The 27,819-nt window shown below is 34.4% G+C and overlaps 1 protein-coding gene across 10 annotated transcripts in view; it reads left to right on the forward strand.

Moving 5' to 3' along the window:
* LOC148597692 (uncharacterized) overlaps nucleotides 1-23,505 on the forward strand; it is a 50,309-nt gene extending 26,804 nt beyond the window's left edge. For 8 of the 10 annotated variants that reach the window (XM_088562280.1, XM_088562278.1, XM_088562279.1 and 5 more), the window contains exons 6-13: nucleotides 97-132; nucleotides 3,235-3,438; nucleotides 6,389-6,642; nucleotides 7,522-7,636; nucleotides 10,070-10,149; nucleotides 17,962-18,010; nucleotides 18,571-18,606; nucleotides 20,250-23,505. In XM_088562280.1, coding sequence (XP_088418406.1) covers nucleotides 97-132; nucleotides 3,235-3,438; nucleotides 6,389-6,642; nucleotides 7,522-7,636; nucleotides 10,070-10,149; nucleotides 17,962-18,010; nucleotides 18,571-18,606; nucleotides 20,250-22,750 — 3,275 coding nt within the window. In that variant the 3' untranslated portion in view covers nucleotides 22,751-23,505. The remainder of the gene's footprint in view (nucleotides 1-96; nucleotides 133-3,234; nucleotides 3,439-6,388; nucleotides 6,643-7,521; nucleotides 7,637-10,069; nucleotides 10,150-17,961; nucleotides 18,011-18,570; nucleotides 18,607-20,249) is intronic. The other 2 variants (XM_088562284.1, XM_088562283.1) reach the window with 1 other exon arrangement.
* The last annotated feature ends 4,314 nt before the right edge of the window (nucleotides 23,506-27,819 follow it).

The raw sequence follows: 27,819 nt of genomic DNA on the forward strand, positions 1-27,819 counted from the left end.
AATAATGTGTAGCCTTTTGAGGGTGTATCACATATTATAGAATTTGCATGACTCTTAGAAACGCTTCTAATTCAGTATAAATTTCTCTATTTCCAGATAGAAAGGATGAAAGTAGTCCGGAACATATTAAAGGTAAACAAAATATTTATCATGAATCATTAAACATTTAAATCGAAATAATGTCACTTAGTGGAAAAAATAACAACTCATTGCTAAAGTTTACAGCTTCTGTATAAACATTTGTATTAAAGCAACAATAATATATGTTCTTTGGCCTTATGTCGCTAGTATAGTTTTCATATTGTCCATTTATGATATTTATGATATGAAATCTAAAAAACAATTTAAACTGAAATTCTGAAATATGAATGTAGTACACTGCAGAGTAAGACGACACATGTACCCTAGGGAGAGATACAACATCAATACACTTAAAACTTTGTAACATAAGTACAATATGGAGTAAAACAACATCTAGACATTTAAGACTTGTAACCATGTGTACAGTAGGGAGTACGACAACATCTAGAGACTTCAACTTGGCAACACATGTTCACTGGGGAGTAAGAGAACATTTAGACACACAAGACTTGACAACATATGTTCACTAGGGAGTAAGACAACATATGGAGACTGAAGAGAGAATAAAATCTTATCCAGACATTTTGTTTGTGAACAACGTTCAGCCACTAAACCAGATTCAGACACTTAGGTTACACATATATCAGGGAATAGGACAATATTCAGACAAATACAGTACTAAAAGTACCAAAACAACATTCAGACTCTTTGGACTGAGATAACAAATAGACATCAGATACTAGACACTAAGATGCCACTTAGTAGGATAAAGACTGCTATATATTAACTCATGACCACAGGTAGTCACGGAACAAGGACACCACAGTCATAAGTAACAGTCATTTTTTTCATGCAAGATACAAAAATCACCTAGGACCATAACAATATAGGGACACAAAAAGAAATTAGGAACAAGATACCGTATGAAGTTAGGAAAGTAACTTAAAGATATTTGGGACGAAGACAGTGTATTGACAAAAGGCACAATAAAACATGTAGGAAACTGGAAACTTACACAACATTTATTCACTTTGGAATAATACACCATATAGACCCTAGAGGGAAAGATAATATGTACAACGAAAGACAAAAATAAACACTTGGGACAAGACAATAACTAGGCACAATGGACAAAAATAACATATAAACACTTAAGACAAGACAACATATAGATGCAAGTGATACAGACAGCCCAAGAAATTAAAACCAAGCATAGACATTGGAAGTTAGATAACTAGTAGGCTCTAGCTACAAGACATTGTTCAGACACAATGAAAAAGGACAGAAAGTAACATACAGACATGTGGGCTTATGATAACAACCAAACAAAATCACAAGTAACAAAGACCATACTTGAGGCAAAACAATAAAACACTAATGACAAGACAGCACATTATTGCAAGGATATCAGGCAGTGTTAGTTACTTAGGAAAAGGACAAAATAAGGATGCTTTGGACATAGACAACAGACTCAAGACTATGATGAAGGGATGATTATTCTCTGATATTAAGTGGATTTAGGCTTGATTTGCCCAATATAATTCTTACATTACATAGTGGCATTTAGCTTTAGGTTGACATACATTTCCTCAGCAAATTGACATCCCCGATGGTAACACCTACATAATTGAGACTTAAACAACATCTGTATATAAAACATATAGAAAAGACATTATGTAGACTCTTTTGACAGATAAAAATATAGAATAGACGCATTATCTTGACACTTAGGATGAAAGACACTTTTTCTCCAAGACGTACACAACATTTTGATACCTGTGATCAATAACAATATATAGACACAAGGTACGAAAATAACATCTGGATTTTTAGGATAAGGACAAACATAGAAATTAGAGACCAACATTACTAATACATACAAGAGAGAAAAATAAAATTAAGTCTGGTAGGATTAAGATCGGAAATAGCACTTGAAAGAAAAATAACTTTAAGGCAGTAGGTAACTCAACATTAAAATACTGTAGATAAGATGTTATAATGACATAGGGACTTAAATAACCTTGAAATACTATAGATAAGTCGACATATTGACAATGGGGATAAGACAACCAGAAAATACTGTAGGCAAGTTGACATATCGAAAAAGGGGACTAAAAAAATCTTACAATTCTGTAGATGAGACGAAATGCCAACAATAGGGACTTTAACAACCGAACTATATTGTAGATGAGATGAAACATAAACAATAGGGACTTAAACAACATTAAAATACTGTAGATAATATCTTATAGGGACTTGAGCAACCAAACCACACTGTAGATAATATGTTATAGGGACTTGAGCAACCAAACCACACTGTAGATAATATCTTATAGGGACTTGAGCAACCAAACCACACTGTAGATAATATGTTATAGGGACTTGAGCAACCAAACCACACTGTAGATAATATCTTATAGGGACTTGAGAAACCAAACCACACTGTAGATAATATCTTATAGGGACTTGAGCAAACAAACCACACTGTAGATAATATCTTATAGGGACTTGAGAAACCAAACCACACTGTAGATAATATCTTATAGGGACTTGAGCAACCAAACCACACTGTAGATAATATCTTATAGGGACTTGAGAAACCAAACCACACTGTAGATAATATGTTATAGGGACTTGAGCAACCAAACCACACTGTAGATAATATGTTATAGGGACTTGAGCAACCAAACCACACTGTAGATAATATGTTATAGGGACTTGAGCAACCAAACCACACTGTAGATAATATGTTATAGGGACTTGAGCAACCAAACCACACTGTAGATGAGACGAAATACCTGCAATAAGGATTTTAATATCTTAACAATACTGTAGATGACACAAAATACTGATAATAGAGACAAGGCAACCTTTAAATACTGTAGATAAGGAAACGTATAATAATAGAGACGAGACAAACTGAAAATACTATAGACATGGTAGATAAGGGGTCATATCGACTAAAGTGAGTAAGATACACTAAAAATACTGTAGATAAGGCCACATTTCAACAAAGGGACTTAAACTATCTTTAATGTTGTAGATAAGTTGACATGTCGACAAAGAGATAGATTAGCCTCTTGTGAAATTATATACATAAGGTTCAATCTTTGAAGCTATAGCATGCAAAGTCATCACTTTTTATTATGTCAGTATCAGAAGAAGAGGTGGATTTTCTCAGATTGGTCAGCTTGGTGGTAAAGGTGGCACCAAAGGCGGTCAGATATTTGTTTGATCAGAGATTCCCTCCGGGAGATCTGACAATTATTCTGATGTATAACTTGGTAATGCTGAATAGACTTAAAAATTCAAAGGTCATCAATGCAGCACAGTGGGATTTACTGTTTCCTCCATCAGGTAACTCCTTTTCTATAAAATAAAAAAAAAGAAAAAAAAGTGACTCCAATTCTTTATTTCTCTCGTGTCTAGTTTTATATATTACCCTTCTATAAGGAAAACTTAATCATAATGTCCGTCTGATCATATGCTAATTCTTATGTCTTTTCAAGATCATGTCTGTAACTTCGTCAAGACTGGTGAATTGAATTGAATGGAACTATTTTTTTTATCACATGATGCCATAGTGAAACTCCTATCTTATATTTCAAACTGAATTACTTGTGGGAATTTATTAAGATAAGATTGACTCTGCCATTAATTCATCTGAAGGGTGGGGGCAAATCTTTTTTTGTGGTTTTATGATCAAACGCATTGACTTCTGTCCGGCTACAACAGTAGGGTACTGTTTTTTTTCTGCAACTACTTGCCAAAGCTAATTGATATTTTGTCAAAATACAAGTGTAGCTTAAGATTGATGTATCATGAGATTCGAAATCAGTCTTAAGGGCATCAAGCAGCTTGGTGAAACTGACAATACAGATTTTGTTGAGGGTACCCTTTAGTACATTATGATACATATTTTACCAGTTATTTGGATCAGATTTGTTATTTTATTTGTTTGGATTACTGATTTGTTATGTTATTGTATGTAACTGATTTGTTTGACAGGAGACACTTCTATGTCTATAACATATAATTTGTTTTACAGATGATATTACGTCTACAACATATGATGTCATGCTACTGATTTGTTTTACAGGAGGTACTACTACATCGACAACATATGATGTCATAACACTGATTTGTTTTACAGGAGGTACTACTACATCTACAACATATGATGTCATAATGTAGATTTGTTTTACAGGAGATACTACTACATCTACAGTGAATGATGTCATGCTACTGATTTGTTTTACAGTAGATGCCACTACATCTACAGCATATGATGTCATAACACTGATTTGTTTTACAGGAGGTACTACTACATCTACAGCATATGATGTCATAATGTAGATTTGTTTTACAGGAGGTACTACTACATCTACAACATATGATGTCATAACACTGATTTGTTTTACAGGAGGTACTACTACATCTACAACATATGATGTCATAATGTAGATTTGTTTTACAGGAGATACTACTACATCTACAGTGAATGATGTCATGCTACTGATTGTTTTACAGGAGGTTCTACTACATCTACAGCATATGATGTCATAACACTGATTTGTTTTACAGGAGGTACTACTACATCTACAACATATGATGTCATGCTACTGATTTGTTTTACAGGAGGTACCACTACATCTACAGCATATGATGTCATGCTACTGATTTGTTTTACAGGAGGTACTACTACATCTACAGTGAATGATGTCATGCTACTGATTTGTTTTACAGGAGGTACTACTACATCTACAGCATATGATGTCATAATGTAGATTTGTTTTACAGGAGATACTACTACATCTACAGTGAATGATGTCATGCTTCTGATTTGTTTTACAGGAGGTACTACTACATCTACAACATATGATGTCATGCTACTGATTTGTTTTACAGGAGGTACCACTACATCTACAGCATATGATGTCATAACACTGATTTGTTTTACAGGAGGTACTACTACATCGACAACATATGATGTCATAACACTGATTTGTTTTACAGGAGGTACTACTACATTTACAACATATGATGTCATGCTACTGATTTGTTTTACAGGAGGTACTACTACATCGACAACATATGATGTCATAACACTGATTTGTTTTACAGGAGGTACTACTACATCTACAACATATGTCATAATGTAGATTTGTTTTACAGGAGATACTACTACATCTACAGTGAATGATGTCATGCTACTGATTTGTTTTACAGGAGATACTACTACATCTACAGCATATGATGTCATAACACTGATTTGTTTTACAGGAGGTACTACTACATCTACAGCATATGATGTCATAATGTAGATTTGTTTTACAGGAGGTACTACTACATCTACAACATATGATGTCATAACACTGATTTGTTTTACAGGAGGTACTACTACATCTACAACATATGATGTCATAATGTAGATTTGTTTTACAGGAGGTACCACTACATCTACAGCATATGATGTCATAACACTGATTTGTTTTACAGGAGGTACTACTACATCTACAACATATGATGTCATGCTACTGATTTGTTTTACAGGAGGTACCACTACATCTACAGCATATGATGTCATGCTACTGATTTGTTTTACAGGAGGTACTACTACATCTACAGTGAATGATGTCATGCTACTGATTTGTTTTACAGGAGGTACTACTACATCTACAGCATATGATGTCATAATGTAGATTTGTTTTACAGGAGATACTACTACATCTACAGTGAATGATGTCATGCTTCTGATTTGTTTTACAGGAGGTACCACTACATCTACAGCATATGATGTCATAACACTGATTTGTTTTACAGGAGGTACTACTACATCTACAACATATGATGTCATAATGTAGATTTGTTTTACAGGAGATACTACTACATCTACAGCATGTGATGACATGCTACTGATTGTTTTACAGGAGGTACTACTACATCTACAGCATGTGATGTCATAACACTGATTTGTTTTACAGGAGGTACTACTACATCTACAGCATGTGATGTCATAACACTGATTTGTTTTACAGGAGGTACTACTACATCTACAGCATGTGATGTCATAACACTGATTTGTTTTACAGGAGGTACTACTACATCTACAGCATGTGATGACATGCTACTGATTTGTTTTACAGGAGATACTACTACATCTACAGTGAATGATGTCATGCTATTGATTATTTTACAGGAGGTACTACTATATCTACAACATTTGATGTTACTTCACTGAGTTGTTTTACTGAAGATACTACTACTTCTACAGTGAATGATGTTATGCTACTGATTTGTTTTACAGGAGATGCCACTACATCTACAACATATGATGTCACTTTACTGATTTGTTTGTTACGGAATATAAATCTACCTGGGTCACTATTACCTGCCGTGGCACAGCCATTAACAGGGTTTGATGAACTCCCACAAGCTACAGATTCATCTGAGGGGGCTGACCTTGCCAGGATCAAACACTATAGAAATAATATTGTTCACAATAAAGATGCTAAAATAAGCAGAAAGGATTTTGATATGGCTTGGTGGAATTTATGTGAGGTAAAGTGTATATACATAAGATGCTGTTGCATTCTTATGTTTAAATTTGTGTAAATACATGTTTTAAAAACGAAGATTGCAATATTAATAAGACTGCCACTAATTGCAGTCATAAAGCATTGTGAAGCTGCCTTTATTGTCCTCATCAGCAACGGCTAGTTCATCATTGATGTCCTCATAATATAACAGAAAATACTCAAAAAAGAAAGGCTGAAATTGATTTCAGCGATGATTTGAACTGTTTTGAGACAAGCAGTGTGCCTAAGATTATTTTTATTGTGGTGTCTGCCCAGTTACTTGAGTAAAAACATATGGATGTCTGTGATATTGTACCATGATATGCTATATCAACAAAATGGAAGATGTGATTTATTTTGATTGGGTCATGACTTGAACTATTTACGAAATAGGGGGACTGAATATAGTTGTATGGGTTGATTGGGTCATGACTTGAAGGAAATAGGGGGACTGAGTATTGTTGCATAGGATAGGTTAATTATATTTTGATATCAGTTATTTCCTACATGTAGTCTGTTTGGTCAAATTACAGTGTGTTTAATTTCACAAAAATGATGCTAGAAGTTAAAAAATTTAAAAAATTAACCCAATTATTTAAGTGTTGTATATTTTATTGGTACCTCTCTCTCATTTATACAAATTTTTGCAAGACTTACATTTCAAGATGACCACTGGTACTAATTTCTTTCACTCAACCAATCAAATCAAAGTCTACCTCCAAATGGAAAAGATACATCGACATTCCACTGTCAGTGTCTACTCACACAACATATAAATATTATGGCAAATTACGCTAGACTTTCTTATTATACATGTGCAGTAATAAAGTTTTTGAAAAATTAATACTATATTCAATTGCAGGCAATCAGAAGACTGGGTGCTGGTATATATCGCCAGGACTGTATTGAATTGAGAGTAGCCTCCCTTGATGGATTCGATAGAGCCGTATATAGAGACATGATCAAGACATTGATAGGTGAGATTATTTTGATAATCTTTAACATTCTATACCACAGCAAAAAACTCAAGCATATTTAAAATCCAAAAACATTCATCCCATCATCATTGTACACCGTGAAGGCCACTGTGGCCTAATAAGGCTAGTTACAGTCACTAGTAGGAGGTCATCTGAAGAGTGACTCGTGTGAAAAAATGAGGATTATTTCCAAATTTTTGGCGTCAGTTTGGCCTAAAAGCGGAAGTAGTCATACAAGGGGTCAACATAGAAATGGTGGTGAGAGAGATTCCAAACACAAAATACAGCACTATAGATTAACTCTGTCGAGGTACCAAGAAATGAACCCTTTTTTGGGCAGCGGAGACTAATGACCTCTTTTTTCAGCTCTCTGGTTATTATTTTTTTTGGTAAAAACTCCATATTAGATAGCTTCAATTTAAAGCACATTCATGCTGCTTGCAAATGGAAATAAATAAAACTTTTACAGAATCTTTTTATACTCCCACAAACAAAATTTGGAGGTATATATGTACATGTACATTTCATCCTGTCTGTCTGCAACTATTTTCTAAGCAGCTTGCAGAACTATTACGAAACTTAGTGGGATGTAATATAACCTATGGGTATGTACATTCTTTCAGGATTTAAGTTTGGGCAAACAATTTAGAAATAACGGCTGATGAACTTAGGCATTTTCCAGCTGAACTTGGTCTCATGTCTGTGACTCCTAAACTCCAGAATTGTTGTGAAGCTTGATGGTGTGTTAAATTATTATATTGGGATGTGTATATTGTCAAGAACGTATGTTAACAGTAAATTTGCAGTTATATTCTGTTATTGTGTTGTCAACAACAAAAAAATACTACTGATTTCTGTTTTTTAGTTTGGGTGTTTTAGAATGGCAGCAAAATTGTGTGCCAAAAGTTCTTAGTCTATCCCCATAAAGATTAAGTCCAATATAAACCATGTGTCTACTTTAGCCCCAAATGTACAGGGTTCAACAGGCTGCGGGGTATTAGTTTCATTAGGGGCAATGTTTAATTTTCCCATTGTGTACCTCCTATTTTAGATTTTGATCCAAAGCAATTTGGGGATCTCTCATAGAAAGTTAGCAAAGCTCAGGTTTATTTGTATGAGAACATTAATTTATAAATTTATTTTGATTATACCCCCTGCAAAGGAAGTTTGGAGCTTGCAGGGGTTAATATAGGAATCATCCTGTCCGTACACTCGTCTGTCCTCATTTCATGTAAATGCAACTTCTAAACTGCTCGAGGGATTTTAATGATTTTTTTTAGGAAGATTGGGTACCATATTTAGATGTGCATGACGGAGTAGTTACTGTCATAGGACTTCAAAGGGAGATTATCCAAATTAAGCATTTTACTTCGTATGTGCAAATCCTCCTAAACCGCTCAAGAGCTTTTGAAGAAGTTGTATAGGAAGTTTAAGTAGCATATGTAGATGTGCAAGAAGGAATATACATGTAAACAGTTGGAGAACTCCAAGAAGAAATAATCAAAATTAAGGGTTTTACATGTTCAAACCTCATCAGTGCAACTCCTCTTAAACCACATAAGGGAATTTGCTGAAAATTAAAAGGAACATTGGGTATAATATTCAGATTTGAATGAAGGAATACATTACTGTCGCAGGAAATAGGGGGAGATAATTAAAATGAAGAGTTTTACATGTTCAAACATCATAAGCACAACTCCTTCTAAACCTCACAAGGGATTTAGATAAAATTTTTCAGGAAGGTTGGATATCATATGTAGATGTGCATGAAGGCAATTACTGTCCCAAGACTCCAAGGGGAGATAATTCAAATTAAGGGTTTTACATGTTCAAACATCGTAAACAAAAATTCCTCCCAAACCTCACAAGGGATTTTTATGAAATTTTACAGGAAGGTTGGATATGATATGAAAATGTGTGTGAAGGTATACTAATGTCTGAGAACTCAAAGGGGGGAATAATCAAAATTATAGGTTTTACATGTTAAAACCTCATCAGCACAATTTCTCGTAAACCTCATAAGAGAATTTGCTGAAATTTTAAAAGGAAGGTTGGGTATCATATGTAGATTTGCATGTAGGAATACAATTACTGTCACAGGACTCCAAGGGGAGATAATTCAAATTAAGGGTTTTACATGTTCAAACAACGTAACTGGAACTCCTCCCAAACCTCACGCGGGATTTAGATAAAATTTTACAGAAAGAAGAAGATGAAGAAATATAATTACTGTTGGGTGATAAAAGGAGATAATTCAACAAGGATTTTTCTTTGAAGTCCATTTGAAGTGGATGTATTTTCTCTGTGAGGTTTCTCACAGTATTTTTAGTTTATTTTGTTATTATTTCTTAACACTTATACAATGTAAACAAACATCAATCAATTATATTCACTGGTTACTCTCTATTTCATTTGCCATGATTTGGGTCATAGATGAAGAGGTAGACAAGATACACACAGATCTTTCAACAACACTTGCAGATTATTCATCGAAACTTGCAGAACAAACTAAGGTAATTCATGGTCGTTCAATACTCTACAAAGGAGCCCTGAAGGTTATGTCACGGAAATATATATAAAATAATAGGTACTTTCAATTTTGATCCTGATAATATCATGTGGAATGTCTCGACGAGTGCATGATATTGTCTGAATAATATCGAAAGTAATTATTATTCTATTTATCAGTATTGTTTAGTCATTTAAGTATACATTTAATTTTAGACTACTTTGTCACGCAAAATATGTAAATACACATTGTTGGTGTTTGCAAGGATATATATATATATATATATATATATATATATTTAACTCCTTGGTGGGTACCATTTTCATTTAAATCTGTACAGAAGATATGGCAACGTTACAATCACTCCCAATGTTTTGACAGATATTATTATGCCCCACGCAACAAAGTTGTGAGGTGTATAATGTTTTTGACCGGTCCATCAGTCTGTCCCTCAGTCTGTCAGACTACCTTCAGTTTTCCGGACTTTAGTTCTAAATGCTTGCAGATATTGACATGATTTTTGGTATATAAGTTCACCATAATAAGTTACATAACGCTTGTTCTGCTCTGATGATTTTTACCGAAATTACGGGGCTTGAACTTAAAATTCACAGAAATAACAGTTTTCCGGAATTTTTTTCTAAATGCTTGTAGATATTGACATGGTTTTTGATTTATAAGTTCACCATGATAAGTTGAAGGTCAAGTTTAACTTTTGTTCCCCACTGATGATTTTTACCGAAATTACGAGCCTTGAACTTAGCAAAATTCACAGAAAAAATCATTTTCCGGACTTTTTTCCAAATGCTCGCAGATAATGACATGACTTTTTGTAAATTAATTCCCCATGACACATTACAGATTATATTTAATTTTCGTTTTGCTCTGATGATTTTCATTGAAATTACAGGCCTTGAACTTAACAAAATTCACAGAAATAACAGTTTTTCAGACTTTTTTCTAAACGCTTGCAGATATTGACATGATTTTTAGTATTTAAATTCACCATGATAAGTAATAGAACAAGGCTGTAGTTGGTTCTGCTCCATTGATTTTTACCAAAATTACGGGCTTTGAACTTAGCTAACTTAACAGAAATAACCGTTTTTCACACTTTTTTTTTTCAAAACGCTTGCAGATTATGACATGATTTTTTGGTATATAAGTTCACCATGATAAGTTACAGTCAAGTATACGTTTTGTTTTGCTACAATGATATTTACTTTGGATTAACTAAAACTCAAAGAAATCACAGTCTGGAGTTTTAAATTACCATTCTGAGTAACAGAAGTTAGTTAGAAGATAAAGGTCTAAAACCTAAAAAAGACTCTAATTCCTTTTCATATTAGGGTCCTTCTACATGTATTTTTCTTACAAAAAATATTACTTTAGCATCGGACATGGGGATGCAAGTTTATAAACAAAAACAAACTTTAATTTGTCCTTTTTTTTGTTTTCCAAACAGTGCACCTTGTCAAGTGTAATGAATTACACACATTGAACTTAGTTGCAGATCTTTCATCGAAATTTGCAGAACAGACTAAGGTGATTCATGATCTGTCAATACAAAGGAGCCAGATCAGACAATGTTACAATCACTCCCAATGTTTTGACAGATGTAATTGTCAAATATCTTGTCCTGTATGAATAATAGAAAGATGTCTGTGAAACAAAATCAGAAGAAAAAATCACAAGTTACTGATAAAGTCTTTATTTTGTATGGGTATTTAATTGATTATTCTGGAGGATTAGCAATTGTAGGAAAGTAATTTGAGAAAATAACAATATTTAAGGCAGTTCCTGATACAGCATTAGAAACCATTTTATAGGTCCAAAGAAAAACATATATATATATATACCCCTGGTCATAACTTTTTTTGTCTTTGACCTAGACCTTGTAGGTCATTAATATGGTTTATTTTTGGATATTTATCAATTATGGACTTTTAACGAAGTCAATATGATATATATAGACCTGTAAGATCATATTGATCGCCATCAAGGCTCAGTATATTCAAGAGGATCCATATATAACATATTGACTGAGAAATAGTCTATAATTTATATCTAACATATGTAAAAAGTGTGTTTTGGAAGTGATATGTGTTTAGTGTATTGTAAATTCATATTGGGCATGTCATTTTCACCTTAAAAACCAAATTTTAACCAAGACATGGCAAAGAAGTGTTTGTGCATGTAAACTCTTCCTTAAAACCAAGTTACATCCAAATCTTAGCATTTTGTGATTTGGCAGGAAGATCAGATGCTTGACAACAGGCAACATTACTCATGATTCTGGTTTTTTTTTGTTGTTTTTGTTTTTGTTTTTGTTTTTTTTTTGGTATAATTTTAATCAGCATGTTAAACTCTACCACTGTACTACTAGTTTCAAATTCCTAGATACATATGTATTTGAAACATTTGTATCCATACATATATTTTTAATATTTTTAGAAACATAGCATCAATGTGAGGCCAAAAAAATATATGTGTGTTTAAGGTACCCGGACCGACCCTATTTTCCAATGCAGACCTTAAACAATTTTATTGGAAAAATAAGCGAATCTGGTTTGTCAATTACCAACTCAAACAAACACGGTGACATCCGAGTCTGAGTTTCATGGATCTTGTCTCTAAACCTTCAAAGAATGTATCCTTTGAAAGGAAAAGACGAGTGTAATAGCCCCTATTAGTGACAAATCAAAGTTTGTAGATATATTTCACGGACATATGATTTTAATTAGAAAAACAATGAGTGTTCTATCAAAGCTAAGAATGAAACCATGGTTACTCCGACTTTCACTAGGGAAAGTTGTAAAAAAAAATACAGTTGAACTATCGATCTTTTTTTTTTTTTTATCAGCGGAGTACAGTAAACACACATACATTTTTTTGGCCTGATATATATAAGGAGAAACACTGTGTCCATATATGTATAAAAAGAAATCTGGCTTAAGGTACGCTGACTATCCTTTGAATCACATGGTATTGATAACTGAAAGCACAGCGCATATATATCTTGATGCCATGTGAGATCTACTATTTTTTCGTTGACCTTTGACAGTAATCCTTTAGGTTAATATGGTCCAGGTCAAATATTAGAACTGCCCAGACTTTATTTGTCTCTTGACTAAGGACTTTTATATTTGGTATGTGGGTATACTATGATAATACAGTGTGTCCTGTGCCCTTACCAAAGACATTTGACCTTTAACTTAAATGTGACAATCAAATAATGATTTATTTTAGGCACTTATTTTGTCCCGACCAAACTTTTTATATGACCTTAAAATATTGTTTCTGCAGTGTAATGGTGTGACCTTGTTGTTGTCATTGTATTTGGCATTCATTAACTTCTGTTTATTTATGGAAACTTCAGTAAAATTTCCTACACTTTTCCCTATATAATAAGTAAAAATATATCTATATCACAGAGACTTCAGGATAAATTTGTATAGCTTTTTGTTGGGTAACTAGATGAATTGAATATATTTGAGGCAAAAAAGACCAAATTGAGAAAAACATATTTGCCAACCATTGCCTGATTCTTACACAGAATAGTACACAATATTCCACTTTATAATGTCCCCACATCACTGTGATATGCTGCCATTGATAGTAATGTCTATATAGTATAATGTCTCCACATCACTGTGATATACTGTCATTAATAATAATGTCTATAATATTCCTATACCATTATGTGATGCTGTCATTAATAGCAATGTCTGTTATGTTCCTATATATCATGCTCAACTTCATGAAAACCGCTTGACCAATTTAAACAAAACTTGGCAGAAAAGATCGGCTTTTGGTCCCACTTGATTAAACGAGATGGCTGCCAGTGGCTTAAGGTGGCTCAAGGGGGGGGGGTTGGCTGTATTAAAGTTGCCATAGAAACCATGCAGGGAAACACATTTTGGCCCTTTTTGTTTTTACTTATTTAATGGTAACAAAACTTGGTAAAAATTAATAATATGAACAAAGTGAAGATAAGTTGAAATTTTGGTTCTGCTTGATTAAACAATATGGCCACAATTTTCCAAAGATAAACTCCTGTGAAACCACAGGCACCAATATTTTGAAACTTGACAGGGTTAATGACATTAATACACTTCACATATAGTTCACTATTTGGATGGCTTAGGTGACCCAGGGGTGGCAGGAATGATGTAACTATAGAAAACTATCTTAACCTTTTGATAAAATGATCAAATTATATGACCATTTGATTTCAAATTCTCCATGTGAGCGATTCAGGCTCTCTGGAGCCTTTAGTTGTATAATGTCTCCCTCCTCACTTTGGTGTGGAGACATATTGATTTTGGCATGTCATTCTGCAATTGTGTCCTTCACAAAGTTTGTCAGCGCAACTCCTCTCAAACTGTTGAACCAAATTTTACGAAACTTGGTATGTAGCAAGAACATCATATTTAATTAAGCATATTACATGGGAATTTTGATCCCCTAATTTTTGTAGGAGTTTTGCCCCTTTGAACATAGAAATTTAAAATAAATCCTCATAAATTACCTTGTCAAAACAACTCTGAAACTATGGTACCTAATTTTATGAAACTTGGTATGTTGCAAGAACATCATACGTAGTTGTGCATATTACCAGGAAATTTTGAATCTCAAATTTTGGTAGGATGTTTGCCCCTTTGAACTTAGAAAAATCCTCTTTAAGTACCTGGTCAGCACAACTTCTCCGAAACTATTGAACCAAAAATGCTCAGAACTGTTTGTGGGATGGAGGGAAACATATTTTTGCGAACAAAAACAAACTTTAATTTGTCTTGTTTTTGTTTTCTAAACAGTGCACTTTGTCAAGTGTAATGAATTACACACATTGTACCTAGTTGCATGTATAGAATAGCTATTTCAGCAGAATAATTTTGATGGTTTCAATTTTTAGAACAGGTATTGTCTGCTTAATTTGTACGAAAAGTTGAATGTTAAAATTTGGTTTGTGAATCACATGCTTTAGCTGCTTGTTTATTTTAGAAATTCTCTCTATTATTCCTCAACTCATTAGACTCATTAAAAAAAGGGGCTTCATTGCTACCACTTGTCTATCAGTCCATCAATCTGCCTGTTACACTTTTTTGTAACAGATTTCTCAGCTTTTACTGGATGGAATGCTTATATATTTGGTATATTGCTTTCTCATGATGACTTGTACTGTTTCTCCCCTTTTCAGTTCCTTGCTTGTCTACTTCCTGTTTACCAATCAATTTTGTAGCTTTTAAGATGTATAATGGAAATTTTTGTAACCCATTTATAGCTCACCTAGCCAGGTTAGCTATTGCCATCACTTGGCATCCGTCATCGTTGTCTGTCGTCGTCTTTAACAATTATACCAAACTCTTCTCCTCTGATACTATTTGACTAATTAGAACCAAACTTGGTATGAATGTTTCCTAGAGTATCCTGCATAGATCTGGTGTGGAGATTTTTGATTTGTTGAAAAACATGGTCGCCGTTACTTAAAATAGAACACAAGGGTCAGACAATAGTTTTTCGCATATGTCTCCAAAACCGTTAGGTTTAGCTAAATTCTGACATGGTTTATAAATGTTCAGCATGATTAGATCTATCTCTAGTCACATATTCGTTTTAATCTGTGAAGCCATGTTGGAGTTTATTGCCCTTTTCCAACGATTTTTTGGCAATTTTTTAATGTTATTTCTACAAAAAATCTTCCTCTGTCACTACTTGACCAATAGGAAACAAACTTAGTATTTAATGTTCCTTGGGGTATCTTGCACTGTTGTGGGAATTTTTGATCTGTAAAAAAACATGGCTGTTGTTACTGAAAATGGAACATATGGGTCAGACAGTACTTTTTCGCATATATGTCTCCAAAACCGTTTAGCTAAATTCTGACTTGGATTAAAGTGTTCAGCATGATGAGATTTATATTGTAGAACTTCTGCTAGACAATATTTCCTTTTGCTTTGGCGATACCATATTGCATTTAACGTCAAGTTACTGGAATTCCCATGGGGACCAATTGTGCATCACTAATTTCAGACCTCTTTCTGTGTTGTTATGAATTTCAAAGTATGGCTAGAATAAATAAAGTCCCTTCCAAACAGCATTTGGTAGAAAAATTTAATACATGTATCACCTTTAGATATTTGGACAGTATTTTGGCTCTTAACAAAGACGACTTCAATATATATTCTCAAGAGATATTTCCTGTAGAAATTTCTTTGAATATAGCAAATATTGATGATAAAGAGTGTGCCTTTCTTGATCTTTGTATTCATATCAATAATGGTAAACTGAATACTAGAATACTGATATAAGGGGTGAATTTTCATTCCCTATTGTTCTCTATCCATTATGAGATAGTGACTTTCCCTTGTCACCATCATATGGTGTTTTAATACCACAACTGGTTCGATTTGCTCATATTTGTAACAATGCTTTGGAGTCCAGCGACAGTATTTTTTAAATAACTGAGAAATTACTACATTAAGTTTTTTGACAAATACAAATGTATCACAAGCTCAAAAAAAAAAGCATTTACAAATTTTTTTTAACCAATACAAGGAACTCATTCTCAAAAACAGATGTAAACAATTGTAATATGGGGGAATTGATTCTTGCACGATATGTTATGGTCATATTATTCATAAAACACAAAAAAACTCAGTACTCACCCAATAAGTTGACTAAACCGTTCAATAGGATCATTATACCCGCTGCAAGCTGCAAACAACATTTAGGGCAAAGTTGGGGAGTATATTTCACCCTGTCTGTTTTGTCCACAGCTATTTTGTAAGCAGCCTGCAACACTGTTACGAAACTTTGTGTGATGTAATATAACCACATGGAGATGTTCATACTGTCAGGAATTTAAGTTGAGCAAAAATTATAGAAATGTTGGCCGATGGATTTTTTTCATCTAAACTTGGTTTGATTCATTGTCATCAACTCCTCCTCAATGACTTGCAGGATTGTTATGAACCTTGGTGTTGTGTAAAAATACCATATTGGGATGTGCATATTGTCAGGAATTTATGTTTGGGCAAAAGTCGTAGAAATTTATGGCGTTATTTTAGGTCAGATGCATTGTCCACTACTCCTCCTTAATGACTTGCTGGATTTTTATGAAACTTGATGGCGTGTTTAATTACTACATGTATATTGAAATGTGCATATTGTCTGGAATTTATGATTAAAGTAAATTTGCAGTCATATTATGTTATTGTTACTGATTTCTGTTTCTGTTTACCCTACCTCATGTATACATGTACTTCTGAAACCCAAAATTTGATAGAAACTGGGGATATTCTTGGCAAAACATAGCATGCAACATCGTGTTTATATAGCCAAATAATCCTCTTGAACTTTGATCTGAGTCAAACAAAAATATAGTAATGTAAAGAATGCAGATGCCTATGGAATCCATGAATCTTTTGCCTATACATTGTAGTACATGATTCCATGAATCTTTTGCCCTATACATTGTAGTACATGATTCCATGAATCTTTTGCCCTATATATTGTATTATATTTAAACTAGTGTTTACTGTTCAATCGAATCAAACACAATTAGGTGATTTACACAATGATGTTTACTTGAGTTTTTTTAACTTATTATTCTTTTGGCCTAGCGGTTAAATAAAACTCTGTATCAAACTAGGGGAGGTAATTTACACACACATGATGCATTTTAGCAAAAATCACTTTGCTAATAATTAATCATAAAAGTTAGATTACATATATGTATTACTATATTGTTTTAATCTGATAAATAAATGCTGCCATTTGTTTTTTTATTTATAAAATACATTTCATTTTTCAGAAAACTCAGGAGATTACAGCATCAGTCAGCGGACTAAAAGAACAGATGGGTAAGACTCTCATGATTTGCTTACATTACAAGTAATATCATAGTGTATATATTCTCTATGTAATTTTATATGACCAGACAAACAAATATGGTGGTCTTATTATGTTGTGATGCTGCCAACCATATGTTGTAAATAAACAAATGTCATGAAGTTTTGATTTAAACAGTAATCAAGAAGAACATAATGTAAGGATGATGACTAAACTAAAATAGAGACACAAACAAAGAACACGAAGTAAACAAGACTACATAGAAACAAGTAACACAGACTTCTTTATAAACTACAAGCAATGGCCCTCGCTATTAAAAATTGTGTCACCAGTAATATAATGTTTATGTAAAATTGGTGTAAAAGGTTTACTCTTTATTTAAAAGTTCCTCATCTCAGCTGGATCTCGTCAAAGAAGTTTATCATGTTTGAGATATCTCAGCTTTGCATTTCTGTGGTTGTTAGATTCTTAATATCTCAATCTTTGAAAAAACTTCCTGTTTTGCAAGGCAGGGGACTTTGAGCATTGCTCTTATCCGTATAGTAGAACATGATTTTATTTTTACTTTCAGATGAACTAGACAGTAGTGTTCCTAGGTATATGAAAGGTAGGAGAAATATATAGGAGTGAATAGATCAAATTAAGTGTGAGGAAATCAAAGGTTTAAACAATTATCATAAATAACCAAAAAAAAATAGAAAATAAAATTGACCCTACCGGGACAACAGAAATAGAGACATAACTAAGTCGGCAAGAACATAGACAGTATTGAGATTAAAGAAATAGAGACAATACCGAGACAACTGAAACCCAAGAATATACTGTGACAACCAAAAAAGACCATAATGAGAGAAACAGGGACAGAGACAATACTGTGACAACAGGGACAGAGGCAATACTTAGACAACAGGAATGGAAACATACATGTACCAGAAACAACAAGGACATAGACAGTATTGAGATTACAGAAAGAGAGACATTACTGAGACAACAGAGACAAAGACAATACTGAGACAACATGGACACAGATAATGCTTGGTAAACAGGGAGGGACATAAAACTGGGACAACAGGAACACAGATAAAGCTGAGTCAACAGGGAGGAACATAATACTGGGACAGAAGGAACAAAGATACTGCTTAGTCAACATGGAGGGACACAATACTGAGACAACAGGAACACAGATAATGCTGAGTCAACAGGGAGGGACAAAATACTGAGACAATAGGAATGCAGACAATGCTGAGTCAACAAGGAGGGACACAATACTGAGACAACAGAAACACAATGTTGAGTCAACAGGGACCGGGGCTATACTAAGCCAACCAGAACAGACTGAGACACAAGAAAAAACTATACAGATACTACGATACCAGAGATAATATTGTGTACCAGGAACAGAGGAAAGAATTCTGAAAAGATAGAAAATATTAGGACAACTGGAAGAAAGACAATACTGGGGTGACGTCAACAGAGAAAATACTGAGACAACAAGAACAGAGACAATACTGTGGTTTAATACAGTGGTTAGACGGTTTGATACAATGTTTAGACAATGAGGACAGTGACAGTGGTTAGACAGTAGGGTTGGATACATCGTTTAGACAATGAGGACAGTGACAGTGGTTAGACAGTAGGGTTGGATACATCGTTTAGACAATGAGGACAGTGACAGTGGTTAGACAAAGGAGTTGGATACAACTTTAAGACAATGAGGACAGTAACAGTGGTTAGACAGTTGGGTTGGATACATCGTTTAGACAATGAGGACAGTGACAGTGGTTAAACAGCCAGGCAAAGACAGTGGTTAAACGGTGGGATTGGATACAACTTTTAGACAATGAGGACTGTGACGATAGTTAGACAGAAAGGCAAAGACAGTGGTTAGATGGTGGGATTGGATACAATGTTTAGACAATGACAAAATTAATTTGTAATATTAGAAAATCAGTCACATTTTTTAATATTAAAAAATCGTCATTGAATACAAGAAATCCATTTTCTAATATTAGGAGGTCAATTTCTAATATTCAAAAATAGTTTTTTTTAATATTAGAAATTCAATTGAATTTTTAATATTAAAAAGGTGTTTTGTGATATACGAAATCTAATTTGTAATAATAGAAAATGAATTTGAAATAATAAAAAATCATTTTTTAATATTAGAAAATGCTCATTTTTGTCCACTTAGGCTTGCCATATTATCGTCAATTAAAACATGATCACATGATTTTGAATTTTTATTTTTAGTCAAGCATGGGATTCACATTAGAGAATGGGAGAAAGATGAAGGAACATATACAGTTACCAGGGCAACAGAACATGTAGCAAATATGATCGATGAGAATAATGTTGTTGTAGTTGTTGGAAGTTCCGGTGCGGGAAAGTCATCAATAATACACCACGTGGCACTAGAGTTACATAGAAATGAGGGATATGATATCATCCCATTTGTAACAAGTCCCACCAAAATTAAAGACCATCGTGATATGAAAAAGAATCAGGTGTTTGTCATAGATGACATTTGTGGAAAAAATTTCATTGATGAACAAGACTTACAATCATGGAAAATAGAAGCTGATAACATTGAGACATTGTTTCATGCAGATTTGGTTAATAAACAAGATTCAGGAAAAGTAATGGAAGTAGACATTAATGGCAGGATGAAACTCCTTGTCTCATGCCGCTTACAAATATCAAAAGATGAAAAATTCAAGTCCCTAAAGATGTTCACCAAAAACAGAGTGGACTTAGAGTCTGAAAAACATTGTTTACTTTTAGAAGAAAAACATAAAATGATCAAGAAGTACATAGCAGACCCAAAATCGGATTTGCAAGAAATGGATGAAATGTTTCAGAAGTATTCTTACTTTCCACTGCTTTGTAAAATGTCTAAGGGAAAACAAGTAAAGCAGTTGACTGAACTTTTCTCGTCTCCTGTTGAAAGTATAAAGAATGATATCAAAGACATGATAGAAAATAAACATTTTGAGTTCTGTGCCTTGGTATTATGTGTATTGTTACCAAATGAATTAGATGAAGCCTATATAAATCCAAGAACAACTCCACAAAATGTTAAAGTGAAAGTAACAAAAATAGTCGCTAATTTTAGAATCAATCTAAAAATAGAATTGGAAAGAAAACAACTTGTTGACACCTTCAATAGACTTGATGGAACATATATCAAGAAAACAGGATCAGTCTACAGTATAGCCCATGATAAACTGTATGATATGGTTGCTGTAACTTGTGGTGAAAAACTTGTAGAACTTTTCATTGAATATTCACCTTCATCATTCATAGCAGAAAGATTCAGACTTTTGTCAGGTCAAAATCTAGAACAAGATGATTCCTTCCTGTATTTATCTGATGATACTGAGCTTGTTTACTTTGACAGAATATTTAGAGATCTCAAAGAACAAGATGGGAAGTCTTTCTTTTATAATCAACAGTTGAAAGAAAAAAGATATAAAGACAAAGTGATGGGATATATAAAGGAACACACAGATTCATGTAAACAATTATTCCATGAGTTGGATTATAAAGGTGTTAAATGTAATAGATATAACATTAGTACACCAATGGTTGAAGCCTTAAAGATTGGTTTTTATGAATTAGTTAAATATCTCATTTCTATAAAATGTAATGTAAACAAAACAGATAATTATGGAGATTCACCTTTGTACTATTGTTATGAGAATGGTCATGTAAATATTGTAGATCTGTTAATAACAAATGGTGGAAACATTCAAGATATTTTGTGTGAGGCATGTTGGCATGGTGATATTGATAAAGTGAGAATGTGTCTAGAGAGAGATGTTGATGTGTCACAGTGTAATAGTGGTTTGTGGGGACAGACTCCACTGTATTGTGCATGTGTGAAGGGTCATATTGACATTGTGAGATTGTTGTTAGATAGAAATGTTGATGTGTCACAGTGTAATAGTGGTGTGGATGGAGAGACTCCACTGTATGGTGCATGTGAGGGGGGTCATATTGACATAGTGAGATTGTTGTTAGATAGAAATGTTGATGTGTCACAGTTTAATAGTGGTGGGGGAGAGACTCCACTGTATGGTGCATGTGTGAAGGGTCATATTGACATAGTGAGATTGTTGTTAGATAGAAATGTTGATGTGTCACAATGTAATAGTGGTAGGAGGGGAGAGACTCCACTGTATGGTGCATGTTACTGGGGTCATTTTGACATTGTGAGATTGTTGTTAGATAGAAATGTTGATGTGTCACAGTGTAATAGTGGTAGGAGGGGAGAGACTCCACTGTATGGTGCATGTTACTGGGGTCATTTTGACATTGTGAGATTGTTGTTAGATAGAAATGTTGATGTGTCACAGTGTAATAGTGGTGTGGATGGAGAGACTCCACTGTATGGTGCATGTGAGGAGGGTCATATTGACATTGTGAGATTGTTGTTAGATAGAAATGTTGATGTGTCACAGTGTAATAGTGGTAGGAGGGGAGAGACTCCACTGTATGGTGCATGTTACTGGGGTCATATTGACATTGTGAGATTGTTGTTAGATAGAAATGTTGATGTGTCACAGTGTAATAGTGGTGGGGGAGAGACTCCACTGTATGGTGCATGTGAGGGGGGTCATATTGACATAGTGAGATTGTTGTTACAGAATAATGCTGACCCCACACAGAGAACCAGGGAGGGTGACACACCTTTAGATGCAGCATTGGATGAATCAATTAAACAACTGTTAAGGAGTTACATTAAACATTGATATTCATTCTTCATGTCAATAATCTACACATGATTTATTTTTTATGACCTTGTATTTCTTTTATTTAAATATTTAATATCACTTGTGGGTCTTGTTTTAATCAACTTTTTATGCTGAATCAGAAAATATAATTATTTTTATAACTTGTGAGAAAAAAGTTGTTTTTCAAAATTTTCTGGAATGTTCTGTAACAGTGGAGGTTTTGTATTTTGAGTTGATTTTAGTGATTAATTTTTATATTTTAAGTTTTTGACCCATGTTGTGGGGTCTTGTTTTACTCAACTCATTGTTCTTCATCAGTTTAAAGTAATAATTTTTAGATTTGGTGAAAAAAGTTGTTTTTCAACTTCTTCTCTGCTTTAAAATATCACAAAATTAATATGCAGTCATCTTTCGTGACAGATTATTATTTTTATATTCAATATTTGACATGACTTGTGGAGTCTTGTTTTATTCAATTTTTCATTCTGAATCAGAAAATATTATCTTTTTTATTATTGGAGGGAAAAAAAGTTGTTTTTCAAACTTTCTAGAATGTCACAGACAGTGGATGAATTGAATTAGAAAATGTCAACATTTTTTTTCAGATTTGTGGGAAAAAAAAACATTTTTCAGGAAAATAATTTAAAAATCTTTTGAGGTATAAAAGCGATATTTTGAACTGTAAATAAATCTAGTTCATGTTACTTTGTACATTCTTATTATTTGGTGTAAATAGAGATTTCTAGGAGAAAATAAAAAGATTATCAGTTAAAGTGATTGTTTATCAAAAGTGACCTGGTATGGCATGGACCTTATGTTTAGAGGTGGGGGGAATAGTCCTAAATTTTATGGCATTCATGAAAATCCCAGCCCCCCCCCCCCCAAATGTGCATACACCCCCCCTTTCAATGAAAAAAAAAAAACGAAAAAACACTATCCTAAATTGCTGAATATGGTGTTGAATATGACAATTTTTCATATTCGTTTACTTATCATAATCTGCTTTCCTTTTTTATACTGATTCTCGTAATTACGCCTCCCCTTCATAAAATCCTTGATCTGCCGCACCCCTTATGCATGCTGCACCCCAACTTTACTGTATAATACAATATAATTCAAATAAGGAAATAGGAATTTGTTGGACAGATCTGAAATTGGATACCAGGATATGGAACACACACACATGTAAGAATAATCAAGGAACTATGATTTGAAAGGTTCCAAAGATAAAGACCAGACAGAGGGGAGGATGGACGGGGATGGGGATTAGGTGGGCAAAATGGGTGGTTGAAGGGGTGGAGAAAGGTGTTGTAGGGGACGTAGAACGGTTGTTAAAGAGGGGGCGAAATGATAGTGAGAAATACGAGAAGCGGGTATAATCTGGTTTGAAACAATAACCAGGAGTACAATGAAAGGGGTCGGGAAGCGGTGGTCTAAAGGGAGGGAAGCTGTGGTCTAGAGGGAGGGAAGTGATGGTCTGGAGGGAGGGAAGCAGTGGTCTAGAGGTGAGAAGCGGTTGTATAGAGGGAGGGAAGCGCTGGTCTGGAGGGAGGGAAGCGGTGGTGTAGAGAGAGGGAAGCGGTGGTCTAGAGGGAGAGAAGCGCTGGTCTAGAGGGAGGGAAGCGCTGGTCTGGAGGGAGGGAAGTGGTGGTCTAGAGGGAGGGAAGCGATGGTCTGGAGGGAGGAAGCAGTGGTCTAGAGGGAAGGAAGCTGTGGTCTGGGGGTGAGAGGTGGTGGTCTGGAGGGCGGCAAGCGGTGGTCTAGAGGGGGGAAGCGGTGGTCTGGAGGGAGGGAAGCAGTGGTGTAGAGGGGGAAGCGGTAGTCTGGAAGTGAGAGGCGGTGGTCTAGAGGAAGGGAAGCGGTGGTCTAGAGGGTGGGAAGCAGTGGTCTGAAAGGAGGGAAGCGGTAGTCTGAAAGTGAGAGGCGGTGGTCTAGAGGGTGGGAAGCAGTGGTCTGAAGGGAGGGAAGCTGTGGTCTAGAGAGAGGGAAGCGGGGATAAAGTACCTTCCCTCTGGGAGAATCTGCGAACACAACAAAGCAAATATAATAAGCAGTTCGGACGCCACTAAAAAGAGCTTGAACCAGATGAACCGGTAGGGTGCTTGTGTTGTCAAATGATTGTGGCAAACACTGAAAACACTTGAGATGGAATCCATCTGAGGAAAACATCTTGTACATCAGCCATGCACAACGCATTCAATTTAAGAAAATGAATCACGGAAAACGCATTACAGCTCAGACACATATGCAAAAAAAATCAATTTAACCTGAACATCAACATTCAAGATTAAAGTTCATCAACCATGGTACACGACACATCGTCTTGAGCTGATCTACCCCAATGCAAAATATCAAATGCTTACTCTAAACGACAAAAAAGTAACAGTCTGGTCACGATTTGTAACGGACGGACGGATTAATTACTATAGGGATTGATTGATTGATTGGTTATAGTTTTACGTCCTATGGCAGTTACTTTATGCATTTCTGGACTAGAAAGATTGACCAATCGAACAGACTCGGCCTGTTTTGTCCTAACGCTAGTCCGACTCGCTAAGCCCGATTTTTATTGTACTAGCTCACATAAGCAACCGCCCTCAGGTAGGCATGCCAACCTACTCTGGCACATTATTCAGATTCCGTGTCTAACCAAAATGTCACAACATCTAAAATGTGTATATTTTATTTATTCACGCGTACACCATGTGAAATTCGAACGAATTGTTCAAACAGGCAAATGGTGTTGAGTCGATTTCTTCATATACTTAAAAATGCATTCATCCTCCTCTATGGTTTTATCATTTCATTTTTTTTCTTTGGCTTAACAAGTGGGTTATATATATATATAAGTAAAACCGTGTCTAACAAAAATGTCACAAAGCGCATTTTTGACATTTCCAAAGTAACGTTCTGTTTTGCGACGTAAAAACACTTTTAACGTCAATTTTAAAAACGATAAAAAGCATGGAAAACTTACGATACTAGATTAAATTATTACGACTGTTGACGTAATGAATAAAAAAATTAAGATTTTAGCGAATTTGATAAAATAATGAAAGAAATATTGAAAAGAAAGCCCCCCCCCCCCCCAAAAAAAAAAAAAGTTACGAAAAATGTTTTAGGCGTTGCCCAATTTGACCCCTTATAACTTGAAAACGGTCCAAAAAAACGTACAAAATCTGCTCTACGTTTGTTTAGCCGAATTAAATAAAGGACATATTAAAAATAGAATTATTACAATTAAAAAAAACAATCTACATGGATTTTAATTAAATACGTATTTTTACCCTTTTTGGCCCCTTTTTCTAATGCGAAAGGGGCAACAAAGTCCAAATTAAATAGGAATCTTCTTGGTTGTTGGTAAAATCATATCAACATTTCAGAACAATTCGTCAACCACAACTAAATTTATCGCACGGAAACGAGGTGTCCCCAGACCACGACGACGCGGACGACGACTGCGCTATAACATTATACGTCCGCAAGTATTTTTCGTCGTAAAATAAAAACGGGAGATTTCGCTCTCAAATTTTCTCAAAGAGGGAGATTTCCCAAGTTTTTGTTTTCTCAAAATGTTTAGTAATATACCTTATAAAATTCTGAAACGAGTACTTGTATTCGGAAATACTAAATTAAAGATATAAAATCAAATAGGAAAGATTCACTTTATACGCTTCACAATATGATTTCCCGGGTGTGGGGGTGTGCTACTGGCTTTTTTGCTTGTAGGTTTTTTTGGCTCTCTGTTTTAGTGAAGGTGTTTTACTTTTTTAGCGCATCACGATTTTTTTTTCATAATCCCTAACATTTTTCTCATAGGATAAAATTTCCTTCAAATCATTTTTAAACGGTTTAAACTGTTTACCATACCAAGATGTAACCTGATCATATCAGTTGACCAAAACGTACGAAAAACTAATATCGAATCGAATCGGATAATTAAATAATTAAACATGTCGTGTATTTTATTTTATGTAAAAAAAAATAAATAAAGCACAATTCTTTTTACATGTAACAATTATAGAACGATGTACGTCGCAATTAAAAAAAGACGTCAAATTTTGCCGATTTCGATATTAACAAAAATGACACCAACACCGTACGCTGCGTCACCGCATATGTGTACAAAGTTTCATGATACTCCACCTTGCGAATTTTCGGAGCGGAAAATCAATAAGGTTCTTAAACTTTCGTTTTAAGAGCCCTAATTATATTTTTTTCTGTACTGCTGTTACATGTATGGCAACACCGCCTAGCTGGCCGAGTGGTCTAGGGCGCTGGACTTTGTGCAGGCGGTGTTGCCATAGATGTCACAGCAGTACGAGTTCGAGTCCCGCGGAAGAAACGACCAAAAATTTGCATCGCAAATTTGACAGTTCTAACATCGTTGGGAATTTTTCAGACCGACCTATATATATATATATATGTATTTTTGTCACGGGAAGGTCCATTTAGCTTTCCGCATTTTTATCTAATTAAAACTATTGATTTTGATAAAATATGATATACATTTTATCCAAGTCATTTCATTCATTAATAATTCATTACATCATCAGTTCATATTAACTGACGGACAAATTTTAAAAGTCAAACGCACCTTAATTTGAATGCACTCTTGCATGAAAAATATCACCTGTTTAATAAACTGCCTGTCACACCTGTAGTCATTACATTGTATGCGCATACGTGGAACAGAGTAGACTGTTTTACAACAGTTCCCTGTATTTTCAGGTTAGTCAATTATAAATACCAAAAATGTTCGGAATTATTTAATAGTTCAATACGAGAAATGTTAGGCTCGCTATTGTAATTTTATATTACAAACTTGATTAATTGTATTTTCAGAATAAACAAATATACAGGACGACATTTTTTCTTAAGGCTAAAAACCACTAATTCCACTTTCCATAGGCTTCTATGCTAATTTCACAATATTCAATGGCTTCTCTGGACTTTACCTTAACTTTAACCTGCAGAGGACTATATATCAGCATGATTCTACATATGTCAGCTCACAATCCTCAGAATGGCATGTGGGGTTAGCAGACTTGCAGTGCAGTACTGGTCACCGGAAATGAAGGGTCTAT

This window comes from Perna viridis, chromosome 14, assembly GCF_037379345.1.
Source record: "Perna viridis isolate PV_CMFRI_1.1 ecotype Kerala chromosome 14, ASM3737934v1, whole genome shotgun sequence".
Classification (NCBI taxonomy): Eukaryota; Metazoa; Mollusca; class Bivalvia; order Mytilida; family Mytilidae; genus Perna; species Perna viridis.